The sequence below is a fragment of the Protomyctophum parallelum genome (assembly GCF_964188405.1).
Source record: "Protomyctophum parallelum genome assembly, chromosome: 19".
Classification (NCBI taxonomy): domain Eukaryota; kingdom Metazoa; phylum Chordata; class Actinopteri; order Myctophiformes; family Myctophidae; genus Protomyctophum; species Protomyctophum parallelum.
The window spans coordinates 23,783,231-23,805,982 of NC_139717.1; the positions used below are offsets into that span (position 1 = coordinate 23,783,231).

At 42.7% G+C, this 22,752-nt stretch overlaps 1 protein-coding gene across 2 annotated transcripts in view; it reads right to left on the reverse strand.

Moving 5' to 3' along the window:
- The window catches only part of cd2ap (CD2-associated protein), a gene marked incomplete at its 5' end in the record, with an annotated part of 92,001 nt that overhangs the window by 41,397 nt on the left and 27,852 nt on the right, over positions 1–22,752 (reverse strand). For both annotated transcript variants that reach the window (XM_083790404.1, XM_083790405.1), the window contains 6 exons: positions 6,251–6,345; positions 7,289–7,373; positions 9,540–9,718; positions 10,772–10,898; positions 13,521–13,621; positions 15,893–16,094. In XM_083790404.1, coding sequence (XP_083646530.1) covers positions 6,251–6,345; positions 7,289–7,373; positions 9,540–9,718; positions 10,772–10,898; positions 13,521–13,621; positions 15,893–16,094 — 789 coding nt within the window. The remainder of the gene's footprint in view (positions 1–6,250; positions 6,346–7,288; positions 7,374–9,539; positions 9,719–10,771; positions 10,899–13,520; positions 13,622–15,892; positions 16,095–22,752) is intronic.

Sequence of the window (22,752 nt, forward strand, 5' to 3'; positions counted from 1 at the left end):
TGTCGGGGTGATAAAATAAATAAAAGTAAACTGAACTGATATTACAAAGTAGAGTAGATCCCCCTATCTGGTCTTCAGGCAGGGCTTAAAGCCAAAAATAATCCCAAGACTGCACTGATCTCATTAAATGACCCCTATGAAATCCTCAGGACTGAAATCCGTCCCCAGGACTGAGAACTTTAAGCCCTGTCTTCAGGTTCAGGACAAACAGAATATTGGCAAAAAAACTGTTTGCACACATACTTTGATCATCATAAATGTTTTCCTTATTTGGGGGGAGGTATTAAAAAAAGTACTTTGATCATCTAAAAGATCCTTCGGTTATTGAAAACACTGATCTAGCGATCTAACATTATGTGGACTATCATGTTTGATTTATTATGATTTAAACATTTGGTTCATTAGCACTTCATCTGTTCAAATTAGAATGACATGATGGACTTTGGGTCTGATGTCAATACAGATTTTGAAGAATCCTAGACCACCAATTACCGATGTCTTGACCAATATTCAAAGATGTCATCGAACATGTAATATAATATGTCTCAATGTTTGTTGAAATGCAACACAGCTGAAATAGGCTCACACGTGCGTCACAAACGGCCACCACAAACAAGATTTAAATTGGTTCTGCCGGACAGAAAAAACCACCCCCTTCTCTTTGCTTGCTACTTCCCAAACAAACACTTCACTTCTGAGTGCCTTGCCAAGGGTGAAGAAAAAGATGCTTGAGGCAGCACACATTAAAACTGTTTAGTAGCCATAAACGTCAAGACGTCTAATTGCCAATTAAGTACTGGATGCCACGGACGACAAGACGTCTTCCCTTGGAAATATATATATTTTTTTATATTCTTTTTTTTTTTTATCCATATTTTGAAAATTCCTCTAATCTGGTGTACAGGTGATGACATGCACATTACATGTATAATAGAATTACAAATTATCTCTTTCTTTATAATGGAAGAATTGGCACTCAAAGCCTAAACTGGTGACCACCAGGTGGCGCTGAAAGAGTTAAGTCAAATTCACACAATTAGGACTTAAAGTGACAAATGAGTTCCTGAGACACTGTCTCATCAACAACTTGGGTAGATCAATAGACCAATAATCCCAGTTGGTTGACAGATATGATTTTGGGTAGAAATAAATAATCTAAATGTGAGTGGGCCTGCGTGTGCACAGCCGGATCTAAATATGAGTGGGACTGGGCTGGGTGCAGGGAGAGAGAGAGAGATCAGCAAACAATGTGTCCATCTCCCACGAGGCACAGTAATGCAGAAATACAGACACAGAGAGAGGGAAATGAGGGAATCTGTCAAACTTGATGGATCATTTCCTGTCTTTGAACAGAGGGATGTCCTTCCTGAAGAGGGGAAAGCGCTTAAAAGGCTTGTTAAAAAAAAGAAGCATGAGGCTTCCTTCCTCTTTCACACTGTGTGGAAAGTACGATGCTTAATGCGCAGGTTTAAAGGTCTGGGGGAGAAAGTGTCATCTACTGACATTGAAAATAAATAGTGTATTAGGCATGATAGAGATACCATTTTGTTTAAATCCATTAACAGTGTGGTCTCCCTGACCAAACACTAAGCGCTTGACAGTAAGTTATGATGTGTGCCATTTGTGGAACGAAACCACAAGTCACAATGCGTTGTATAGGGGTGCAGTACTTAGTTTAGACAGTTTTTGGTTTAGACTAGTCATTGGCTAGACCAGTCATTAGTCCTATAACTACAACCTATCTCAAACCCTCACCCTACACCTAACCTCCCACAGGGCAGCACACCTAAACCTAACCTTAACCCATGTCTAACCAATGACTAGTCTAAACTGTAAAGCTGTACTACAGTATACACAGGGACGTGCAGAGTGTCAGAGAGGCAGGGGCTGACAAAAAAAATGCGAAAATAGCAGATCTACAAGCTCACAGCACGTCCCGCTGCGACGTGTTGAGAGCTTGTAGATCAGCTATTTTCGGGGTGCAACCCAGCAATCTTTAGCTAGTGGCGATGTGGTGTACGACATGGATTTCAAAACAAATGTGTTCAACGCAAAATGCTACGTTCAAGTTCAGGAGACTGAACGCTGCCTTCCGGTATGACATGGAAAGGTGGGGCATTTGCATTTCTTTCACCGTAGTAAATGCTGCATTCGTGGTCTGGAGAGGGCAGTTGTTTTACAGACAGGTAAAAGGGCAGGGGCTGAAGCCCCCTTTGATGTCTATGGCCTCTTTTCCACTATGGGGTGGAACAAGAACCAGAACTAGAACTTTCCAGATCCCAGAACTACCAGGAACCTGTGAAGTTCCAGAACCAAGTTCTGCTTCTGTTTCCATATAACCAGAACCCAGAACTTTCAAGAACCCCCCCCCCCCCTATTCCCCCACTGCTGTGTAGCTCGGCAGGGACCCCCCTTGGCACGGCCGGGGGGGTCCCGGAATACAGAGATATTCATGTTTAAATAATGACTGGTTATTATTCAACAGTGGTGGAAAGTAGCTGTATATAGTATTGTACTTAAATACATTTCGGCCATTTGAAAATAGACAAACTACAAGCTCGATGAGACACGTGAGCTTGTAGATTGTCTATTTTCAAATTGATTTGCTTTATTGTACTTTTTAAACCAATAATATGAACATATTTTTATATGCCACATGTGCCACAGCTGTGGCAGCCACATGCCACAGCTGTCACATATATTTCCTATACATAATACATATACTGTATATGAACATACTGTAGTTTATATGAACATGGATATATGCAGCATACATTATATATAGGCTATATTTGCCGATATGGATTTCCTTTCCATGTGGGGAGTGGGACAACAGTAAAACACCCGTTTTAAATGCATTAGACCAGTTGTTCTCCAACCTTTACCTGTCTACAATATTTTGCTTAAACTGCAAGAGAAAAATATATCTCATATAGGCTATAGCTCATATGATGATAAATGATAACCCACCTTTTGAATATAGCATTTAACATTGTGTGGGTTGAAATTATAGTGCCTCTTGAGCAGATTGAGCAAATTGTGCCATAACATCCAGTCCAGTTGTAATGTCAATATCAAGAAATGTGCAAATACAAATCATTTAACCGTTGTGCTAGTTGAATTTAATTCTTCCAATGTGTAGTATTGTGTACAGCACATTTCTAGTAATGATATGCCTAATGCCTTGCCCTGAAAAAGAAAGAAAATTCTGTTCTGGCAATTTAGAATAGATCATATGGCGCTCTCGCACGCAAGCACACGCACGCAAACACATACACGCACGCAAACACATACACACACACACACGCACACGCACACACACCCCTATCTGCAGTTAGCCTAGCTGTTAGCTGTAGTGTAGAACAACAACTGCAAGCAAACAACTCGTCGCGACAGCTTTATGGCTCTCTCTCTCTCCCTCACGCACACACAAGCTCTGTCTCTCCCTCTCTCGTGGCCATAGTGTTTCTGTGTGCTTTTCCAGGTTATTTTTCTGTGTGTCCGCTGTCGCTGTGTCGCACTTAGGAGTTTAAAATGTGCGCTGTTGTGTTGTGTGCGCTTGTCCTCGCTCCGGTCTCCTCAGTGCTCAGAGTGCTGTCACCTCAGCTCGACCAATCGAGAGCAGCAGCGCTGCTGGCCCCGCCCATAGGTTCCCAGAACTCAGTGTTAGTACTACCTCAAAAGCAGGGCCGAAAAAAGGTTCTGAGAACCTGGTCTGAAACCGTGCCGTACCGCGCTGTGCGCTGTGGAAACAAACCCAGAACTAAAAAAATAGGTTCAGGTTCTGGAAAGTTCTGGTTCCACCTTGCTAGTGGAAAAGGGGCCTATGTGTGCACGTCCCTGACTATACAAGCTGAATGTGTCCTAGTGTGGCGACAGTCTACACCTCATTTGGCCTTACATTCCAGTGTTGTACATCAAAGTAAAAAGAAAAAGGTTAAGAATGACTGACATGACAGAGTCTAACGATATTCATGCTCTGCATAAGGTAACATTCACTCAACACAAGTTACACAGCATACATTATGCAGTGTTTTGTAGTACGATGGTTTCACTTGCCAAAAAGAACGAGTCGGAGCTTGAAGATCTGTACATTTTGGCAAGGGACACCGTAGCGATGGTGTATACATTAAACTTCTGCTTAAACGTCTGCTTTTTAATGTATTGATATCAGTAATGACAGTAACGGTTCTGTGACAGCTGGTACTACACACCGTTTTCTGTCGTTGAACATACGGCACACCGTTCAACGTTTGAGTTTTCTATAAAAACTGTAAAGTCATGTGACTTACAGTACAATGAGTGTTCCTGAATTTTTTTATGTATTTTAAAGTCACTGGTATTCCACTTTAAGCAAGCAACAGTAAGACCGATCAAATGTGACTGCAACGTCAATATTAATCAGATGAGTACAGTGGTTCCGGGAAGGTGGCTGTAGGCTGGACAGTCTATTAGAGAAATTAGGCCGTCAAATTGAGTTTCGAAGATGTCAACTGAGTAATGGGATGACATGGGATCACCATGTATACTTTCTGCTGTAATGCTTTCACGTTAGAATCAAAAACCCTCTCCTCCGCGTCGTCAGTGCCCATACCCGAGGCGGGGTTGGCGAAAGGGCCTTTCTGTGTGGAGTTTGCATGTTCTCCCCGTGTCCCCTAGGAGGGTACTGGGTAGGTACCCTCACAAAAAACATGCAGTAATCCTGGTCTCTAAACTACCTCCCCATGGCCAGCCTCCAGCCGGGGCGCCTGATGGAGGGGAAAGGAACTGGTCGGAATAACGTGTTCCTCCCATGCACTACGTCCGGGCCAGGGAAACTCTCCACTTTCAGGTGAAAAGAAGCAGCTTGGACAACTCATGCATAGAAGCAAGCATGAGGTCAGTCCGCTGCCCCCTCAGGTTGGCAGAGGAAGTGTAGCGCCCAGGATTCAATAATCGACACTGGGTCAATAAAATGGGATAAAAATTATAAGAAAAATAAAAAAACGCTAGAATCAGTCTTCCCTGTCCCGTCTACAAGTGGTCTGAAACGCAGCAGCCAGGATCTCGACAGGTACTGTACTAGGACGAAGGACCATTGAAGCACAATCCTGGCCTCTCTCCACTGGCTGCCAGTAGGTTTACAAAGCTCTTGGTTGACCCCCGTACATCGCTGAACTTTGAACCCCTCTCCCTACATCCAGGTCCGTCAGGTCAGCTGAGCTCTCCCACTAACTAAACTCCAAGGGGGACCGTGACCTTGCTGTCGCCCCATAGAGTTATAAACTAACTAAACTCCAGGGGTGACCGTGCCCTTGCTGTCGCCCCATAGAGTTATAAACTAACTAAACTCCAGCAGTGACTGTGCCCTTGCTGTCGCCCCATAGTTATAAAAGATAGAGGGCGGATAGATGGACGTTGCTCAGTGGTGTTTTGAAGAACGCTCTACTTCCGCGTTTTTTCGATTTGCACACCGAAATTTGGTGTCCAAAAATGTCCCCAACTGCACTGGGTTTCCTCATGCTAAATGCACGGGTCTGTCTGCAGTCCCAGCTGTGACCAGTAGGGCCGAGCGCTTCAGCGTTGGCCAGCCCTGCTGGGGCTATCGATTCTTCCTTCTCTGTTGAATCCTTTAAGTCTTGACAAACTAAACGGTAGTTTCATAAAAACAAAGAATTCTGAGGTTGCATTCACTGCACTTTTGCACCTTTGTCTCATTTTCGTCATAACCACTTTCTATGTATAGACAAGGCATGCAAGTTTAATTGAAGCAGTCTCACAACTATGAATAATGGAACTTCAAAATCCCATCGGGTTCCCCTTTTATCGTTACAGCTGGAGTTTCAGGCAGATTATAAAAAAATATGTGCTGTGCAGAATCACTGTCATACAAACAATAATATGTAAATCAGAGAAACTTTCATTTTATTCAAACTGACAAAAGCCTAAGCATTTGCATTTTGTCTCGTATCATGGACATTATGTGTGGGAGAGAAGACACGTAGACACGAGAAAACCCATTTCGACCTGAGATCAGATTCTAAAAATGTCTTCTACATCCTGACAGTTTTTCAATAGCTAAAGCATAGCATAATGCTAACACCAAAATGGGTTCCCACCCAAAATGGGTTAATGTGAACGTGTATGGTGGCACCTGGAACTGGGGTTTATGCTAACAGCTAGCTGCAATAAATGAGTTAATATAACCACTAAGCACAATGCGGCTTTTCCTCGCGTAGTGGAGTCTTAGTATAGGCCTGTGGCGGCTTACCTTGCTCAGTATCTGGATGACATCACCCTCTTTCAAGCTGAGCTCGTCTTCGTTTGTGGAGTCAAAGGCAAACGTAACTTTACAATATTCTTTAGCTGAGGAGACAGGAGAAAGAAAAGGGTTCAGGTGGTGAGCTGGACACAATGTTTCTCATACCAAGGGGGGAAAAACAAAGGTGTACAAGTGTATGCATGAGTATAATGCTCACATCCAACGTGAATAATGAAGATGTACATTTCAGTAATGAGGTAAACTGTAACTCTAGGCTGAGTACATGTGTTGGTGTGTAATCATCATCAACATCAAGACACATTTTCATATTAATCATTGATTCCGTTTGAAATCTCACAATGAATCACTAAACATGTGAGATCAACATATTGGAGCTTTACAGTATACTGACAAAAAGGATGTTATATTTTTATAATATTAACAATTAAAAGCACACCAAGGCATCCGTTTAACTGCTGCTTGATCATTTATTTCTAGAATTGGTGTACACTTCTAGAATTGGTGTACAGCAGGGGTGCCCACACTTTTTTGACTTGAGCTACCTTCAAAATGACCAGGTCAAAAATATCTACTAACCAACATAAGTATTATCCGTTTGCTGGAAATGGTTACATAAGACACACTTGGAACAGGAGATAGAGGGGAAATGGAATTGGTAGGTTATATTGTATAACTTTGTGATGCTACTGATGTTTGTGTGCAACACTCTTGAAAACAATGTATTGCATTGTGGGTTTGAGCTGACAGGCCCTTTTTATGTCAATCAATCAAGTCACCTTAATTCAAGTGATAGATTATATATATTATAGGGACATATATGTCATGTGTTCTACCTGCACATCCTTTGTGATCTACTGGTAGATCACAGAGTAGGAACATTGTGATCACAGCTACCCACAATGCATTTGGCTTTGTGGAGTGCCATAATTTCCAGTCATTAGTGAGGGAAACCAAAAGGACAAAGTGGAAACATTTTCCTCACAAATTAAAAACAACATTCATTGTGTCATTAATGAATTCACTTACATTTTGATTTGCAGTCTCCGTCCGGCCTCAGTAACTCTGGCGTGGGGAGGGCGGGCTTTGCGGCGGATGGTAATGATGGGATTGGCTAAAATGAAGCAAACGACACAAATGGGAATGATTTCCTAGACGTGATTGGATGTGCACATGCATGTGTAATGTCTTTAATCCACACAGACAGAGAGTTGCGTCTACTATCCGACTGGTTACGAGTGGTTGTAGTTAATAATGTTGGGATGAAAGAAAATACATTACTGAAAAGATACACAGTGAAAACACATCTGGCATCTGCATGTTGTGTTTTTGTACCATGGCAAGAGTAAGAAGAGGGAGCCATTTTAAACAAATCCAGTGATGTTCTGACATTTGTTTTAGTAATGGTTGAGGGAGCATTCGGAATACAACAAATGGATATTGTTTATGAACACTGGTGGAACCACAAGGGTGGTGTGTGGGCATCAAAGAGGAAAGTATCTGAAAGACATTTAGCACATGTTTCCTGTGACAGTGAATCTACCAACACGGAGCCGCATGAAGTAAAAACTAGAGACGGATCACCATGCGTGGCAAAGTGACGACAATAACCTGGCACTCCTTCTGCAGGACAATACTATACTATGCAAACAATAAGCCATGTTCTGGAGCACTCAAATGGAATCAGGTATTCGTATTGGAGGAAAAACTGGAAATAAGAATGCATTTCAATGCTATCTTATAGAGTCTTCATCGTAGTATGAATGAGTAACACCACTATCTTTAGAGAGGCAAGCAGTGCGTGGACGACAGGGGCTTGAGGATGGTAAAATAAAGGGTGAGGGGATCATATATTGTGAGAACGGGAGAATTGTGGGTTGCGGCAACGAGGCCATGCAACATATTGTGATGCTGTGACATGTTGTGGAGGAGAGTGGAGCAAGCCATGTTAGCAGTGAGTGGAGGCTGTGGTAGAAGAGAGAAGGGGAAAAGGGGAGCAGGTTTCAGAAGGAAGGATACATGCTAAATATCGCTAATTAAGGACACAATTAGTTATTAGCCACGTTATGCATTACTATTCCCTCTGGTCCCAGAGGCTCAGACAGTGGTGTCTTGTATAGGAATTTAACATAAAGTAGGATGTGAAAATAGAATAAGAGTCATATCCAAGCAGAAGCTTAAATCTGTATAATTGTCCATTTCACAACTCAAAGGCCTACATTTCCAGACTGGAATATAAGACTAGATTTGATCAATGTTCAGTCAGTGTGGTGCATGCCGACTGAACAATAACACGACCGTAGATAATCCAGAGGAAGAAGCTGAAAGCCTGCAGATCACAATGTCTACCAATGCCAGATGGGAACTGGGTAATTTCCAAATTGGAACATGGTTGGTCATATCTGTCGAGTGTTGTCGCAACATTGTCAACAAAGGGATATCATTTTACAGTGGGTCTACAGTTACATACTGTATCTATATCAATGTATTTGGTCATTTCCATATTTGGACTGAACATCTTTCTACACTTTTTTGTATAAGCATAACATTTTCCAAGAGCTGATAACTCAAATACATTTCCTAGACATTTTACAAAGGCAGGAACCGTGAAAAATACTACTAATTAAATGGCCAGATATAGCTGTCTGGGACACTTGCAACCTCAACTATGCATCTTGTAAATCAGCTGACTAGAGTGACATGCCTGTATTAATCAAGCTGTCATGCAAGAACGTTGTACCACCCACAAAACACTAGGTCAGGAGGACCACTTTGATTTATTTAGAACTATGAAATCAATAAAGAAAAGTAACAGACAGTGATTCTTTTTGCATGCATGAATAACTGTTAACACAATCTGTGCTGGCACGAGAAAATCTCGTGAATAGCTACTGTACTCCGCTGTGCCATCTAAGAGATTACGAGATTTGATTAATAATAAGCATTAAGGCCCAGGCCGTAGCGTAACGGTCTGGGCACCGGACTGGTGATCCAGTCGCGGTGTGCCGCGGGTTCGACTCCCGAACCCGACACGGCCTTTACCGCATGTCATCCCCCCATCTCTATCCCGTTTCCTGTCAGCCTACTATCTGTCCCTTAAAAAAATCAATAAAAGGCGTAAGCCGCAAAAAAATATCTTAAAAAAATAAATAATAATAAGCATTAATCCAGTAATATTTATTTTTTCTTTTTCTCGCATGGTAGAAACACCTACATCGCGCATCTATTTCTGATATGCAACGCAGTGTAATGTACAAGAAAAACATGGCTCTGCACCCACTTTGTCCTTCTTTTCCTCTTTGTCTGGGCTGGGTAGTCTGACCCTTAGCTTGACCGAGCCCTCTCGGAATATGTCTCCGAAGCCAACTCCTCGGATCTTCTTAGGCTGGGCGATAACTCCGTTCCCTGGAGAGGGGTGAGGCGAGGGGGGGCTGATGGCCCCGTCCTTACCGCTACCGTCTGATGAGGGATGGAGGGGGTCAGGGACGGAGAAAGACAGTTTTACACAATATTTATCTACATCAGTACTAGAGGAGGACAGGCGCATGATGAGGGACCCGTTAGGCGAGCTATCAAAGTCTGTATAAGGTGCATTCTCAAATGTATCACATTTATTTAAATGAGGGTAAACAAACACCCATGACATGTACAGTACACAAGTGCATTCAAAGATTCTTATACATTACAAGCATGCAAACTCCCTCACACAAAGCCTAACACACACACAGTATCTTGTTACCTATATGCATTACGCACACACATGCCTGTTCAAACAGCTTCTTTATGATACATTCACAGTAACGCTCACAAAAGGCTTGGAGAGACGCAGCCGGCACACTCAATCCTGCCTGCTGAGGCTTGTTCCACTTGGACAGCAGTCACACCTCAATACTATTACAAAAACTGGCCTGTATATCTAGTTCCTAGAAGTGGAGCATTGCACCACTACAATTATACCAGGCAATGAGAGCCACGAAATAACATCAAAGTGCCCGTGCGGAGAAACTCAGCTGCAAACAACCTGCAATAACACCCTTGTGTATGTGCGTTCCGAGCAATAATTATGTAAGCCAACCTTGTCTTCATTATGTTATAATTCTGGTGTCAGTGGAGCTAAGCTGAAGTCACACGTTATCTTTAATGACTAAACGTGCTCGCAAATCGCGTGCCTATAAAAGAAGGCATTTCCTTTTGTGGTCATTTCTCTCTTGTTCCAACTCCACATGAAATAACCTTGCTTTAGGTATTGTTACCCGACCAAACTCACTGCCTGAAGAAACGGTAAAACGAGACACGCTGCTGTCATTTTGTCAACAGTGTCTGGTGTCAGACAAACATTTCAGAATTGACTCGGCAAGCGAACCTTGCCTTTAGCGGCGTCTATTCAAAGCTATTAGCGTACGTAATTATGACGCCTTGATTCTGGAATTGTATCTTTGCCCATTAGTGAAGCCCTTCCTGTCCCAGCTCGTACTGTACTGTAAACTGTACAGTACAGTACGTCTCTCTCACCTGTCTCATCTGCTGTGGCGTCGCCGGGCTCTCCGTCTTCTCCCGATGCCTCCAACTCTTTAACGAAGTTGGAAGGGAAAAGCCCAGACTTGCCGTTCATGCTGCCGTTCCACCAGCCCTCTTCAACCTGCAGGTACAAGCCAGGCATTATTAATCCACCTGTCGTGTGTGTGTACTTTCATGTGTTGCTGAAAAATGTAAAGAATTAGCGATTGCTCCAGCCTGCTCTGAAAGTACTACATTTTAGACTAAGAGTTAGGACTGGACAATATGGACAAATTCAAATTTCTAATATCACAATGTTTTCAAAACCAAATACCTAAATATCGATCATATGCATTTTTCAAAAATTGTCAATTGGCAACAAGCTCACACAACCACATTCTGCAGAATTTCACTTTTTCGACCAAACTTCAACAAAACAACCTGTCATTTCACAACGTATTGTGAAAGAGCTTGGATTTTTGACAGAAAAATAATAAAATTAAATTAAATCCTCATTAGGTCAGGTGACTAGAACCATGAAAGGGTAACACCCGTTGCCATATAATGATGTTACAAGTAACATACAACGTGCAAAATCGCAGATGATATTTCGTCTCCTATGACGATGTCAATAAATCATCCGACCCTAGTAAGAGTAATGCCTCCATTACTACTTTGATCCATGTACTGTAGTTATTCTAGGATCTCTGACTTTAAGGCATTCAAAGTTCAGATTGTAAAGGGGTATTACACTTTAAAATACTTCTCCGAGACGCCCCCTTCTATATAAACCCATTGAACTTCAAACTCCATTTTAACTTTACTAACTAACGTTACTCATTGAAAACACACGTCGCTGGTTCTGGTGACTGATATTAACCTTCTAATGCGTTAGAGCAGTGGTTCCCAAACTGTGGCGCGTGCACCCCTTGTGGTGCGCGAGCGCCTTCTAGGGGTGCGCGACATGAAAAGGCTAATGGTGGTGCTATGTTATTTTAAATATATTTTGCCTATATATGGCAAGTATATGCAGAATATAGCCGATGCTGCATACAGTATATATGCCATACCAGGTTCATATTATGTGCATATATGTGGATAAATACTATTTATCGTATGCAATTTATATTTAAAGGGGTGGGGTGCGTCAGCTAGGTCAGGAGCTAACAGGGGATGCATGGCCAAAAAGGTTTGGGAACCGCTGCGTTAGAGGCTGTGATTACTTTCTTTTCTATGTTTAAATGTTTTTTTGTTTATTATAATAAATAAAATAAATGATAAATATCTGATGAAATGAATATCAAATATCCATTCTAAATATTGACTCAAGCATCCTAAAAACTGTCTGGGGTGCAGACAAAAGCCCAAGTAGACGTCAAAACTACCCCAGAAGTGAAACACCCCTTTACGTAATGAGTACAATGCTGAGATTGCTGACCCAAACAGAGTTGGCAAAGGCTGAAAGTGTGCAAATGTGATTTACAGTACATCGTCTGACGTAAATCAAATCAACGAAATACAGTTCTGCCCATATAGATTGATGGGTGGAGCCAGGCCCACAACAGTATCAGACATTATATCATTACTATAGCATAAATAGATAAGCAACCCACATGATTAATAGCTTCACATTAATACCAGTTCCAGGGAAGCTGAAAGTACCGTCACTAAAAACACCAGGACAGCGCTCCACACGTCCCAAACTCTTCTCCCTAGTGCATTCCCAAAACTATGTGATGCACTTCCCGTTACAATCAGAACTGCAGCCTCACTTCCATCCCAAACATCCACCGTAGTCTGAAAACCCACCTCTTCAGACTCCATCATGGCCCGTAGCACTCGCCCTAGCCCCGACTTATTTATGTAGACTTGGATAGCATTTTATGTAGACTAATACCATTTTTATGGAGACATAACATTTTATGTATGTGATGTATTGCCATGCTTTCTGTTCTTGCTTGATGTAAATCGCTCTGGATTAAGAGCGTCTGCTAAATGCCTAAATTGTAGATTGTAGTACATGGTCCCAGTTACTCCTTCTGTCTCTTAAATATCCTGGCTTGCCACTACCTTATCATCTATTATAAATATGGCTGATCAAAGTATTTAAAATATGCTACAGACGAGCTTCAAAGATGCACGACCTAGGCGTAATTACGCCCAAAGGGTGAAACGGCATTTTTGTTAAAACAAAAAAGGCCCGGGCCGGCCTAGCGGTCCGGGCACCTAGGCTGCTAATCCAGCCTGACGGCGTGTCGCGGGTTAGACTGCCGATCCCGACGACCTTTGCTGCGTGTCACTCTCTATCTCTCTCCCCCCCATTTTCTGTCAGCTTATTGTACACCATTAAAATAAAGGCAGAAAAAGCTCCAAAGAATATCTAAAACAATAAAACCCAGGTCCAAGGTCAGAGTCTGGAAAGATGTTGCGACTCACTCATCATCCAAGCAGTAAACCACCAGTCCTTTTACAAACCATGAACAACATGTCCAAAACAAGATGAGAGTGCCCCAATGGCCATATAAAAGCTGCAAACTACAATATAGGCCAGTTGTCTTGTGCCATTGTCTCACTACATGTCCCTTCCCTGACGAGCCCATATTCTAACTGTACAACATACAATATATAGAGGAATATAGGTCCTAACATGCATTTAAGAAAATATATTTCTTATTGTCACAGGAATCAGTAAGGTCGCTAGCTTGGAGTTAGCGAGGTACTGCAGCTGTGTTGGTGCCAGGCGAGGGTGTTAAACCAAACGTACCTCTTCGACGATGTCTATGATGTCTCCTATTTTGAGCTCCAGCTCATCCTCGTTCTGTGGCAGGTACACAAACAATGCCTTGCACTGCCTCTTCTTTGGCTCTACAACGACAATGACGGAGAGAGAATATACCAGTTAGACCACTAGCTAGCTCAATGTCCTAGAAGATAGAGGCGTCACCTCTCTGACTGAGAGTGCGTGCGCGCACACACACACACACACACACACACACATGTGTACCTATGTTTATTTATGTTCGAAAAGACTGTGCGTGTTGGCGTCGGAACACCATTCTGAGCAGGTTGTGCTTTGAACCATAAACTAAGTCTTATACAAATCTTCAGCTTGCTTATTATAGATCCCAAAGCTCTTCATACCTTCCCCTAATGCTCCTCTGTGAGTCATCATCCGTAATATAACCCAAGATATGTATAAGATAATGACTACAACAAACAAAACAAAAAAATGCAACGTGACTTATGACTTTCTGTTTTCAGCATTCAAAAACACAGTAGTCTGAATTGCATGATTAACCCATCTGGGGCGGGAACCCCTTTTGGTGTTTAAAACATTGTTATAATTTAGCTATTGAAAAATCCCCTAATGCTCCTCTGTGAGTCATCATCCGTAATATAACCCAAGATATGTATAAGATAATGACTACAACAAACAAAACAAAAAAATGCAACGTGACTTATGACTTTCTGTTTTCAGCATTCAAAAACACAGTAGTCTGAATTGCATGATTAAAATTCCCACCGATTAATCATTCATCTGTGTGTGTGTGTGTGTGTGTGTGTGTGTGCGCGTGTGTGCGCGTGTGTGTGCGTGTGTGTGCGCCTGTGTGTGCGCCTGTGTGCGTGTGTGTGTGTGTATGTGCGTGCGTGTGTGCATGTGTGTGCGTGTGTGTGCGTGCGCGTGCCAAGACGAGGTAAGGCCATGCAGGTAGACATGTGACCTGGGAAACCAGGAAGTGAGAGGAAACAAAACAATATCCGCCCCATCACAAACAGCAGTGTGGGAGTTTTTAACCAGGTGATCCTAGGGCGGACACACCCTGTTGAACAAGCAGAGCTGCCCCGCAGCCCCGCACCAGTGAATTCCTGCACCAAAAACAAAGCGCTGCTGTTGACTTATAAAAGAGGGGAAAGCAAATTAGCACACGAGCAAACGCGTAATGACAAGAATATGCTCAAAGTTCTGCACATCTGATTTGCTTTTACTGTGACACGTCATCCACAATGGAAAGCAAATGTGGTACTACTAGCGTCAGTGTCACGGCATTAAACCCATTTTGGGCCGGGAACCCCTTTTGGTGTTTGCATCATGTTATGCTTTAGCTATTGAAAAATAGCAAATATAAAAGCTTGAGCTTGTAGGTCTGCTATTTTCGAAAAATCGAAGAACCACTGACATAGAAACAGAGCTTTTTCAGAAAACTGTCAGGATGTAGAAGACATTTTTAGAATCCGATCTCAGGTCAAAATGGGTTAAGTCTAGTAGAAGGAATTCCACTTTGTGTCAACATCTTGAGAGACCGTCATCAAATGCAGCGGATATCACTGGATCCAGTGGAACAGGATCAGTGAAGATAGTATAGTATGCCCCACAGGCACACACACGCACTCAGCATACTTGATGTCTAACTTAAAGTTAAGTTCTATCTCACTGTCTCACACATTTAAAACATTGTGAGGGTTATTGGACCATTTGAATCTATGATTAGATTTTTTTTCCTCTCCGGCTCTTACTCTACCTCTTATCAAAACTTCAAAATTATGGGGCACACGTGAATATATATTTTCTTTTATCATATTACACACAAAATATATATTTATATATTATAAATTAATAATAATATTATTATTATATTAACACCTGTACATTCGGCATATAAATGCCCTGATCAGTGAGTACCAGCAGGCCGGATCATTTACTGTTATGTCATTCCCATAGTATCTCTCCATATTTCCTCATCTTTCTTCACTTTGACTATCAAATGAAGGCTTAAACATTATACACACAAAAATTACTGCCAAAAAATGACACTTTCTCTCACAATTTGGGCATTTAGCACTGTATGCTCTTATCTAGAGGGTCATACAAATAAGTTAACCCATTTTGACCTGAGATCAGATTCTAAAAAATGTCTTCTAAATCCTGACAGTTTTCTGAAAAAGCTATGTTTCTATGTCAGTCGTTCTTTGATTTTTCAAAAATAGCAGACCTACAAGCTCGTAGCGCGCCACTCGGTGGCGCGCTATGAGCTTGTAGATCTGCTATTTTTCAATAGCTAAAGCATAACATAATGCTAACACAAAAAGGGGTTCCCACCCAAAATAAGTTAACACCAACACACTGCAGTAACGTACTCTTCCTGGGCACTGGAGGTCCGTGGGGCTGTGCGTTGGGCTGTGCGTGCGGCTGGAAGCCTCCGGTTGGGATGCCGATGGTGCTCATCCTGTGGACCAAGTTGGCGACATTCCCCGCGCTCTTGTCTCTCTTCTGGCTGAGCGGCTGTGTTGGCTCCTCCTTCGCCTCGATCTTTGTCTCCTTTGCTTCCTTCTTCACCTCCTGAAAATGACAAAGAGAGAGTCTGTGAGTAGTGGATAGAAGTTGTGGAGTTTGTTTGGGTAGAGGTTCTTTGCACCGTGCAAGGAAGGTAAATTAAGGAAGGGACACCGACGTCGTTTTCTCTATCCAGCAATTCTGGCGAATTCTTGTAGCCGATGGAATTATGAAATGCATTGCAGTCAATGGAAGCCAGGTGTACCGGCTTATAATTAATGATAATTAATGGCTTATAATTAGTGTACCTGGCTTATAATTAATGATACTTTCTGAATGATTGAGACCTCAGTCCAGGAAAATAAAAGAACACATCACACATTGTTTTCTGCTGTGTTGCTTTTCTGCTGTGTACACCATTTCATTTTAAGAAAAAGTAGGTTCATGAACGTGCCAAAGTATCTCAAGACTGTCCACCACTGCCAGTCTGACAACCAAATCTTGCGCTAATACAAGCCTGAAACTATACCTGCCGCCGTTTAGATACCTCAATAAAACTACATATTACTGTGCACACCCCAGTGATCACAAAACCTGTGATATGTCTTCATTTATATTTCTACCCCCGGCCGATTATATGCCAATGGTTGCAATAGTTTGTTTGTAAGCTGGTCCAGCAGGCTTCGTTTCACTGCAATGCATTTCATCGAACTTCCGGTGTGAGTTTGCCACCCATGAGGGTCATGGCGCATGCCCAGCATCCAGCGCATACCTTTCTTAATTGACCTTCCGTGCCTCTGTGTAGGGTGGAGGTTATATGGCTGATTTAAGCGATCACACCTGGCCTGAGGCAAACTAATGAGACTGAGCTGTGTGTGATGAGTCGACGCACCTTTTGTACAATGTGCATCACAACAGAATCAATCAGCCATTCCTAAACACACTCTCACAACAAGGTATGTGTGAGAGTGCGAGAGTGAGTGAGTGGTAAATGGTGCATTGATATTGTGCTTTTATCCAAGGTGCTTTACAGCGATTGTGCATCACATTCACCCATCCACACACCCATTCACACATCGATGCCGGAGGAAACCATGCAAGGCACCAACCTGCACATCGGGAGCAATTTGGGGTTCAGAGTCTTGCTCGAAGACACGTCGACACTAACTCTGGGGGAGCCCGGGTTCGAACTGGGAACCTTGCGGTTCGCATGCGGTCACTCTACCTGGCCTGAACCACTGCGTGCGTGCGTTATCACAGCAAAGTGTTGGTAAGCTCCAGGTAGGCCACACACAGGGGAATTACAGTGGAAGGGAACGGGCCAGGTGAGGTGAAGGTCAAAGGGTCACCACCAGCACTGCTGCTCTGTGCCTGGAGTTAGCGTGTAGTTCAGCCTGACCCACACTGACCCAGGGTCAGCAAATCCTCTCTGTCACAACAAAAACAAGAGGCCTGCAGCAGGTACACTTATAGCAGCAGTGTTGCAAATAGGCTGCATCCTGGGACTGGTACCGTCGGATGACAATAAGAGACCTTAACTGAGCGGTGCATAAATGCACCATAGACTATATTTAGTTCACCGAGTGTGCCACTGCCACAAAAGTATTTAATTTACTAATTATATTTTTATTTAATTTTTGGTGGCATTTCATTACTTTATACACTGTTCTGTTTACATATACTTTGCGCTGTTGTTTTTGCAAATATTAAAGTTGTCAGATTTTGAATTGTGCTTATTTCATTCAGATACATTTTCTACATGAATCTAACCATATTATAACAATATAAGATGAAATGGGATTTAAATGCTGCAATTTGTGTGACTCCTAACGTCGTTCAAGTGGGAATGATAAAATGTCCCTGGGACCCAAAAGAGCACCCAGCCCGTGGCCCATTATATTGAAACCCTATTTACATCACTGCTGTATATTACTGCAAGTGTTAAAGTTAAGGCTTCAGAGATGCATGTCCCATTTACCTTCATTGATTCTAAAAGTTACAAGCTAGCGGCTATGCTTTTATTTTAGTGAGGAATGATTGTCGTACAACAGTGGACAACTGTTTTTGCGCACCTTTTAAAAGACACGATTTTAAAAAGGACTAGAAAAGTGATCTGGCATGTGTAGCCCACTGACAATGACTCACGCTATACTTGCCATTACATTATTTTCCAAATCATAGTATCGTTTTTATTTCCTGGCAAGTAATAGGTTTTAGTATGGCAAGAAATGTACTTGCGGAGGCTTGAAATAAGTAATCCATCACAGTGAACTCTCTTGAGATCTATGTAGGAATGAAAGTCATGACTTGGTCTATGTTTATGCATGATATATGGCTAAAGCCCATTAGACAATGACATCAATGGACTGCAGGTGCAACAGGTTCAAACACATACTGAATGAACAGTGCAGGGAAAAGCCACTGCCATGATGTCATGATGGTGAATAGCCACTTTCAACCTGGGTTCCCCATTTTGGGAGATTGAAGATTGGATTTTCACTACGCAGTGTACTTAAGTATTTGGACATTAAGTGAGCAACAACATTATCGAGGCAATAGAAATTATTGGTTGGTACGGGAGTGTACTTACTGTATGTTCTGTATGTTCCAGGTTCTTTGTTCCCCACTTAGAATAAACCTAAACCAGAAACCTAACCTAGTAATTCTAATAAGACTAAAAGTATTTACTTACTTTTAGTATCAAATTCTGATTTAAGCTCAGTCTTAGCAACAATCCATTGAACTTTAGGCCTGCCTAGGCTACTTAAACTATCTAGTCTTAGCCAACTAAAGATTAACACTGGCATAAAATAAACTAAAACATAATTGCTCAGACTCTTCAACAAAGATGGCAAAAACAAACATTCTTTGTTCTGTACATACATACAATTGTATAGTACAAAACCCTGAAGTCCTTAAACCAGAACTCTAACCCTAAACCCTAAGGTAAGTGGGGAACATAGAACCTGGGGAACAGGGATGACCCCGTTGGTACCAAAGCCAATGAAGTGTCCAGACACTAGGTCGGAAGGAAGGAAGGTAGGAAGGAGCCCAGACACCTAAAACCATTGAGGACAGACAGACATACATCCATACAACACTCATCCACCACCACCGGAAAGTCCCAGCTAAAAGAAAATAATTCTAATGGCATTCCACTCTTTTTGTCTCGTCCCCTTGCCTTCATAACTGTCTCTCCGTCAGCCATCCACATCACAAAACAAATACAAATAACCATGGCAACCTGCCTCCAGCATTCAATGCACCATTGTGGGAGCAGATGAACCGCGGTCATGCTGAATCTAACTAGAGCGGATGATGTCACAATCACCACCGCTGGCAGGCAGCAGAACATGAACTAAGTGTCAGATTCTCCTGGCCTGTGTGACTGATAATGAGACAATGATACTAAACACTGCCGGTGACATCATGAGATTTGTGCACCGAAAGCCCACATTTGATGTCTCCATATAATCGCGCTTCATTATTTACGACAAAGTACTCCTCACCACCTACAAGGCACTGCACAACCTGCCCCTATTGTCATATTAGAGAAAATGCAAGGTATTGCACAATATTGCAGGCAGTGAGGTTGTAAGACTTTTAAGTGTGAGATTCTCCAAGTCTGTGTGACTTCCCGATAACAGCACAAAGTCCACATGATGTCTCCATAAAAGTGTCTAACAGCACATCGTTATGCAATATGCATATTTACAAAAGGTGGACGGTGCAAATATACACAGTATTAATAATTGGATTTAAATATAAGAGAGAGAGAGAGAGAATCCGTGCACTCTCTACTTCCTAGTTAATACATGCTGCTGACAAGTCCAGAGCAACAACAGCTGTTTTTGTGAGTGCGTGCTCGAGAGACCGAGAGAGAGAGAGAGAGAGAGAGAGAGAGAGAGAGATGTAAAGAGAAAAATGGGAGTGAAGGAAAGACACAAACAGACCCGCTGTGTGGAAATGTTCAGAGTTTTTCCTCCCATTTCCATGTGTCTCCGTGAGCTAAATGTGGAGGCTCTTTACAAACGGAGCGAGCCTGTGGCCACAGGAGAGGCTGAGGGGCCAAGACCAACAACTACAAGTGTGAAAGTCTGAGTGTGAAAGTCTGACTCATTCACAATCCTTCAACACACATAAAAGACTAAACAGATATTCACACACAACTTCCATGTTACCTCCTGTAATCAAAAACCCACTTTCTCCCTCTACCTCAAGACATTTAGTAGTACTACTCACAACGATAAACGTTAACTAGAACAGTACAGTACAACTGCATGACTTGTATTCAATCAAGAAAACACACCAGAGTTGCATCTGGCATCCCTGCCAATGCCGTATTTCATTTTAACCCAGGCAATGAGTACCTGGTAATAATACGGTATTAAACTCCTTACCGTTTCTTCCTCTGACATGTTGTCTCCTATATAGTCGTAGCCGTAGCGCTCTCAGCTAGAGCGCTAAGTACTGTCGGGAGGAATGAGGAAGTGGGAATGCGTCTGGGACCAGCAGTGTTTGGGAGCAAAGTTCACACAGGTATAACCTCACGGCCGCTACGCAGCCTACTTAAAGGATTAAGTGTCCTAGATCAGTCACCCGCGCAGGACGCTTAGCAGATTACCTATCTCACAACCGAGGATTAGAGGAGCCAAGGGAAGGTGGAAGGAAGGAAGGAGGGGGAGTTGTGTCAAAACAGAAGCAAATGGCATGGAAGAGAAGAGGAAAGGAGAGAAGGAAGAGGTGGGGGGGACGGAGAGAGTAGGGTGGAGGGAGAAGGAAAGGGAGATAAGAGGAAGAAGAAGCAGAAAAAGGGAAGGAAGGTAGAAACTCCGGGATGTCACAGCAGCACTTTGACTGGAAGAGGTGTGTGTGAGAGAGTGAGTGAGTGAGTGAGTGAGTGAGTGAGTGAGTGAGTGAGTGAGTGAGTGAGTGAGTGAGTGAGCGAGTGCGAGAGCGAGAGCGAGAGCGAGAGCGAGAGAGAGAGCGAGAGCGAGAGAGAGGGTCTCGTGACTCTTCTCTCATGGCAGTAACTTTTAGAGAGAAATACAGCAGTCAATATGACAAATGAGAAACAACTAAACTATACTGTACAATTTGCTACCAGTGACCCACAGTTGTAATAAGTAATTGACCGCTTCAATACGATACTTCAAACAGGGAATGGGAAGTCATGAAGAACCCGATCGATTCCTCTGTGCTTGCATCTAATCCTCATTACTTTCTAGGAACTAAGGCGGTGCGAAGTAACAACCCGAGAGAGCGACGCATGGATGGAAAAAGGATGGACACAAAGTGTGGTTTGAGCAGCCACACCTGGCCTCCAGTTAATTAGGCTCTGCGCAGGACACCTGTCCTGGTATGATGCACACAGATCCATCCCCAAACACAGTTAGGACAGAGTTCAAACGTAACATACTCTCAGGACAAAGGCTTCTCTTGATTGTGTGTAGGGAAGGCTGATTGATAACTACCTCTAGACTTGGTAAAAATGAACCTGAGTTGGCTCTGTACCACGTGGTGAGCGTGTAGATCTGCCATTCTTGGCTAATGTTCCTGGCAGAATGGGGTTCAAGTGGTTAATGGTACGGACACACATACTGTGACTCTGATGAAGACCGCAAGGTCGAAACGTTAGTCGTTGTATACTTTAGCACCTGATAAAAGGCTCTAAATGTCCGTGCTGCTCCAGTCTCTTCTCCTTATGCAACATACTGTACATATCTGAAGAAGGGAGTAGCCAATGCATGCCAACGCATCAATTACCCATGTTGTCTTGAAGATTGTGGGCAGTGCTGATATGTGTGTAAGTCGTTTGACTTACATTGGAGTCATTGGCTCACTGAAGGAAAACTACAAGCAAAAAGCTTGTCAAGCGGGGTCAAACACACGCTTTTCCTATTGGTTGAAGCAATCACATTTCCCCAATTTTGAACATGACAAAAAACAATGCAATGGGAGAACAATTGACTCCTCTGCATGACTTCCAGTATGTATCTGGGTGTGGGTGATGTGGGTGCCCACCCCATTAGGAGACAGACAGTTGTGTTGAGTCTATTATTCTCCATTTATTAATTAAAATGGGAGAAGTGAACGTGAACACACAGATTATGATATTCTTTAACCCTTTTACTGCTGCCATTTATTGAGAAATTAGGACCTAATTCATGCCAGCATTTTTTTAATTTGAGCTCTTATTTTGAAAAGCCACATTTTGCCTCAACCGGAAGTGAGCTTATCCCTGCCAGCTTTACGTTGCCAAGACAACCTTTGTTTACATAATCGAATCAATGCCGGTACATATAGCACTGCACAACGTCGGCTCTGTGCCGTCAAAGAAACGCTGGTTTGACCAAAAATGCCATCTGGGACAAGGAATAGGAGATACAGGCGATTGAAAGAAACGGATAGAATGGATTCTTATGGCGACCGCGATCTAATCTGAACGATCCAGTGCAGTGCTAACAACATTGCTAGCTAACCGGCTAACGTGAGTAGCATTATGGCTCGATCGATCATATGCACTATAAAAGTATAATTGCCGAAGGGCTACGGCAATGGCAGCAAGGTGTATTATCAAATTGAGGCTTTGATTGCCGAAGGGCTTCGGCAATGGCAGGAAGACGGTTAATCAAGGGGCATGGTCACTGAAGTAAATATCAGACCCATTATTCACATGCCAAAAATGTTTTTTTGTTAACCAAAGAGTGGCACGCTATGAGCT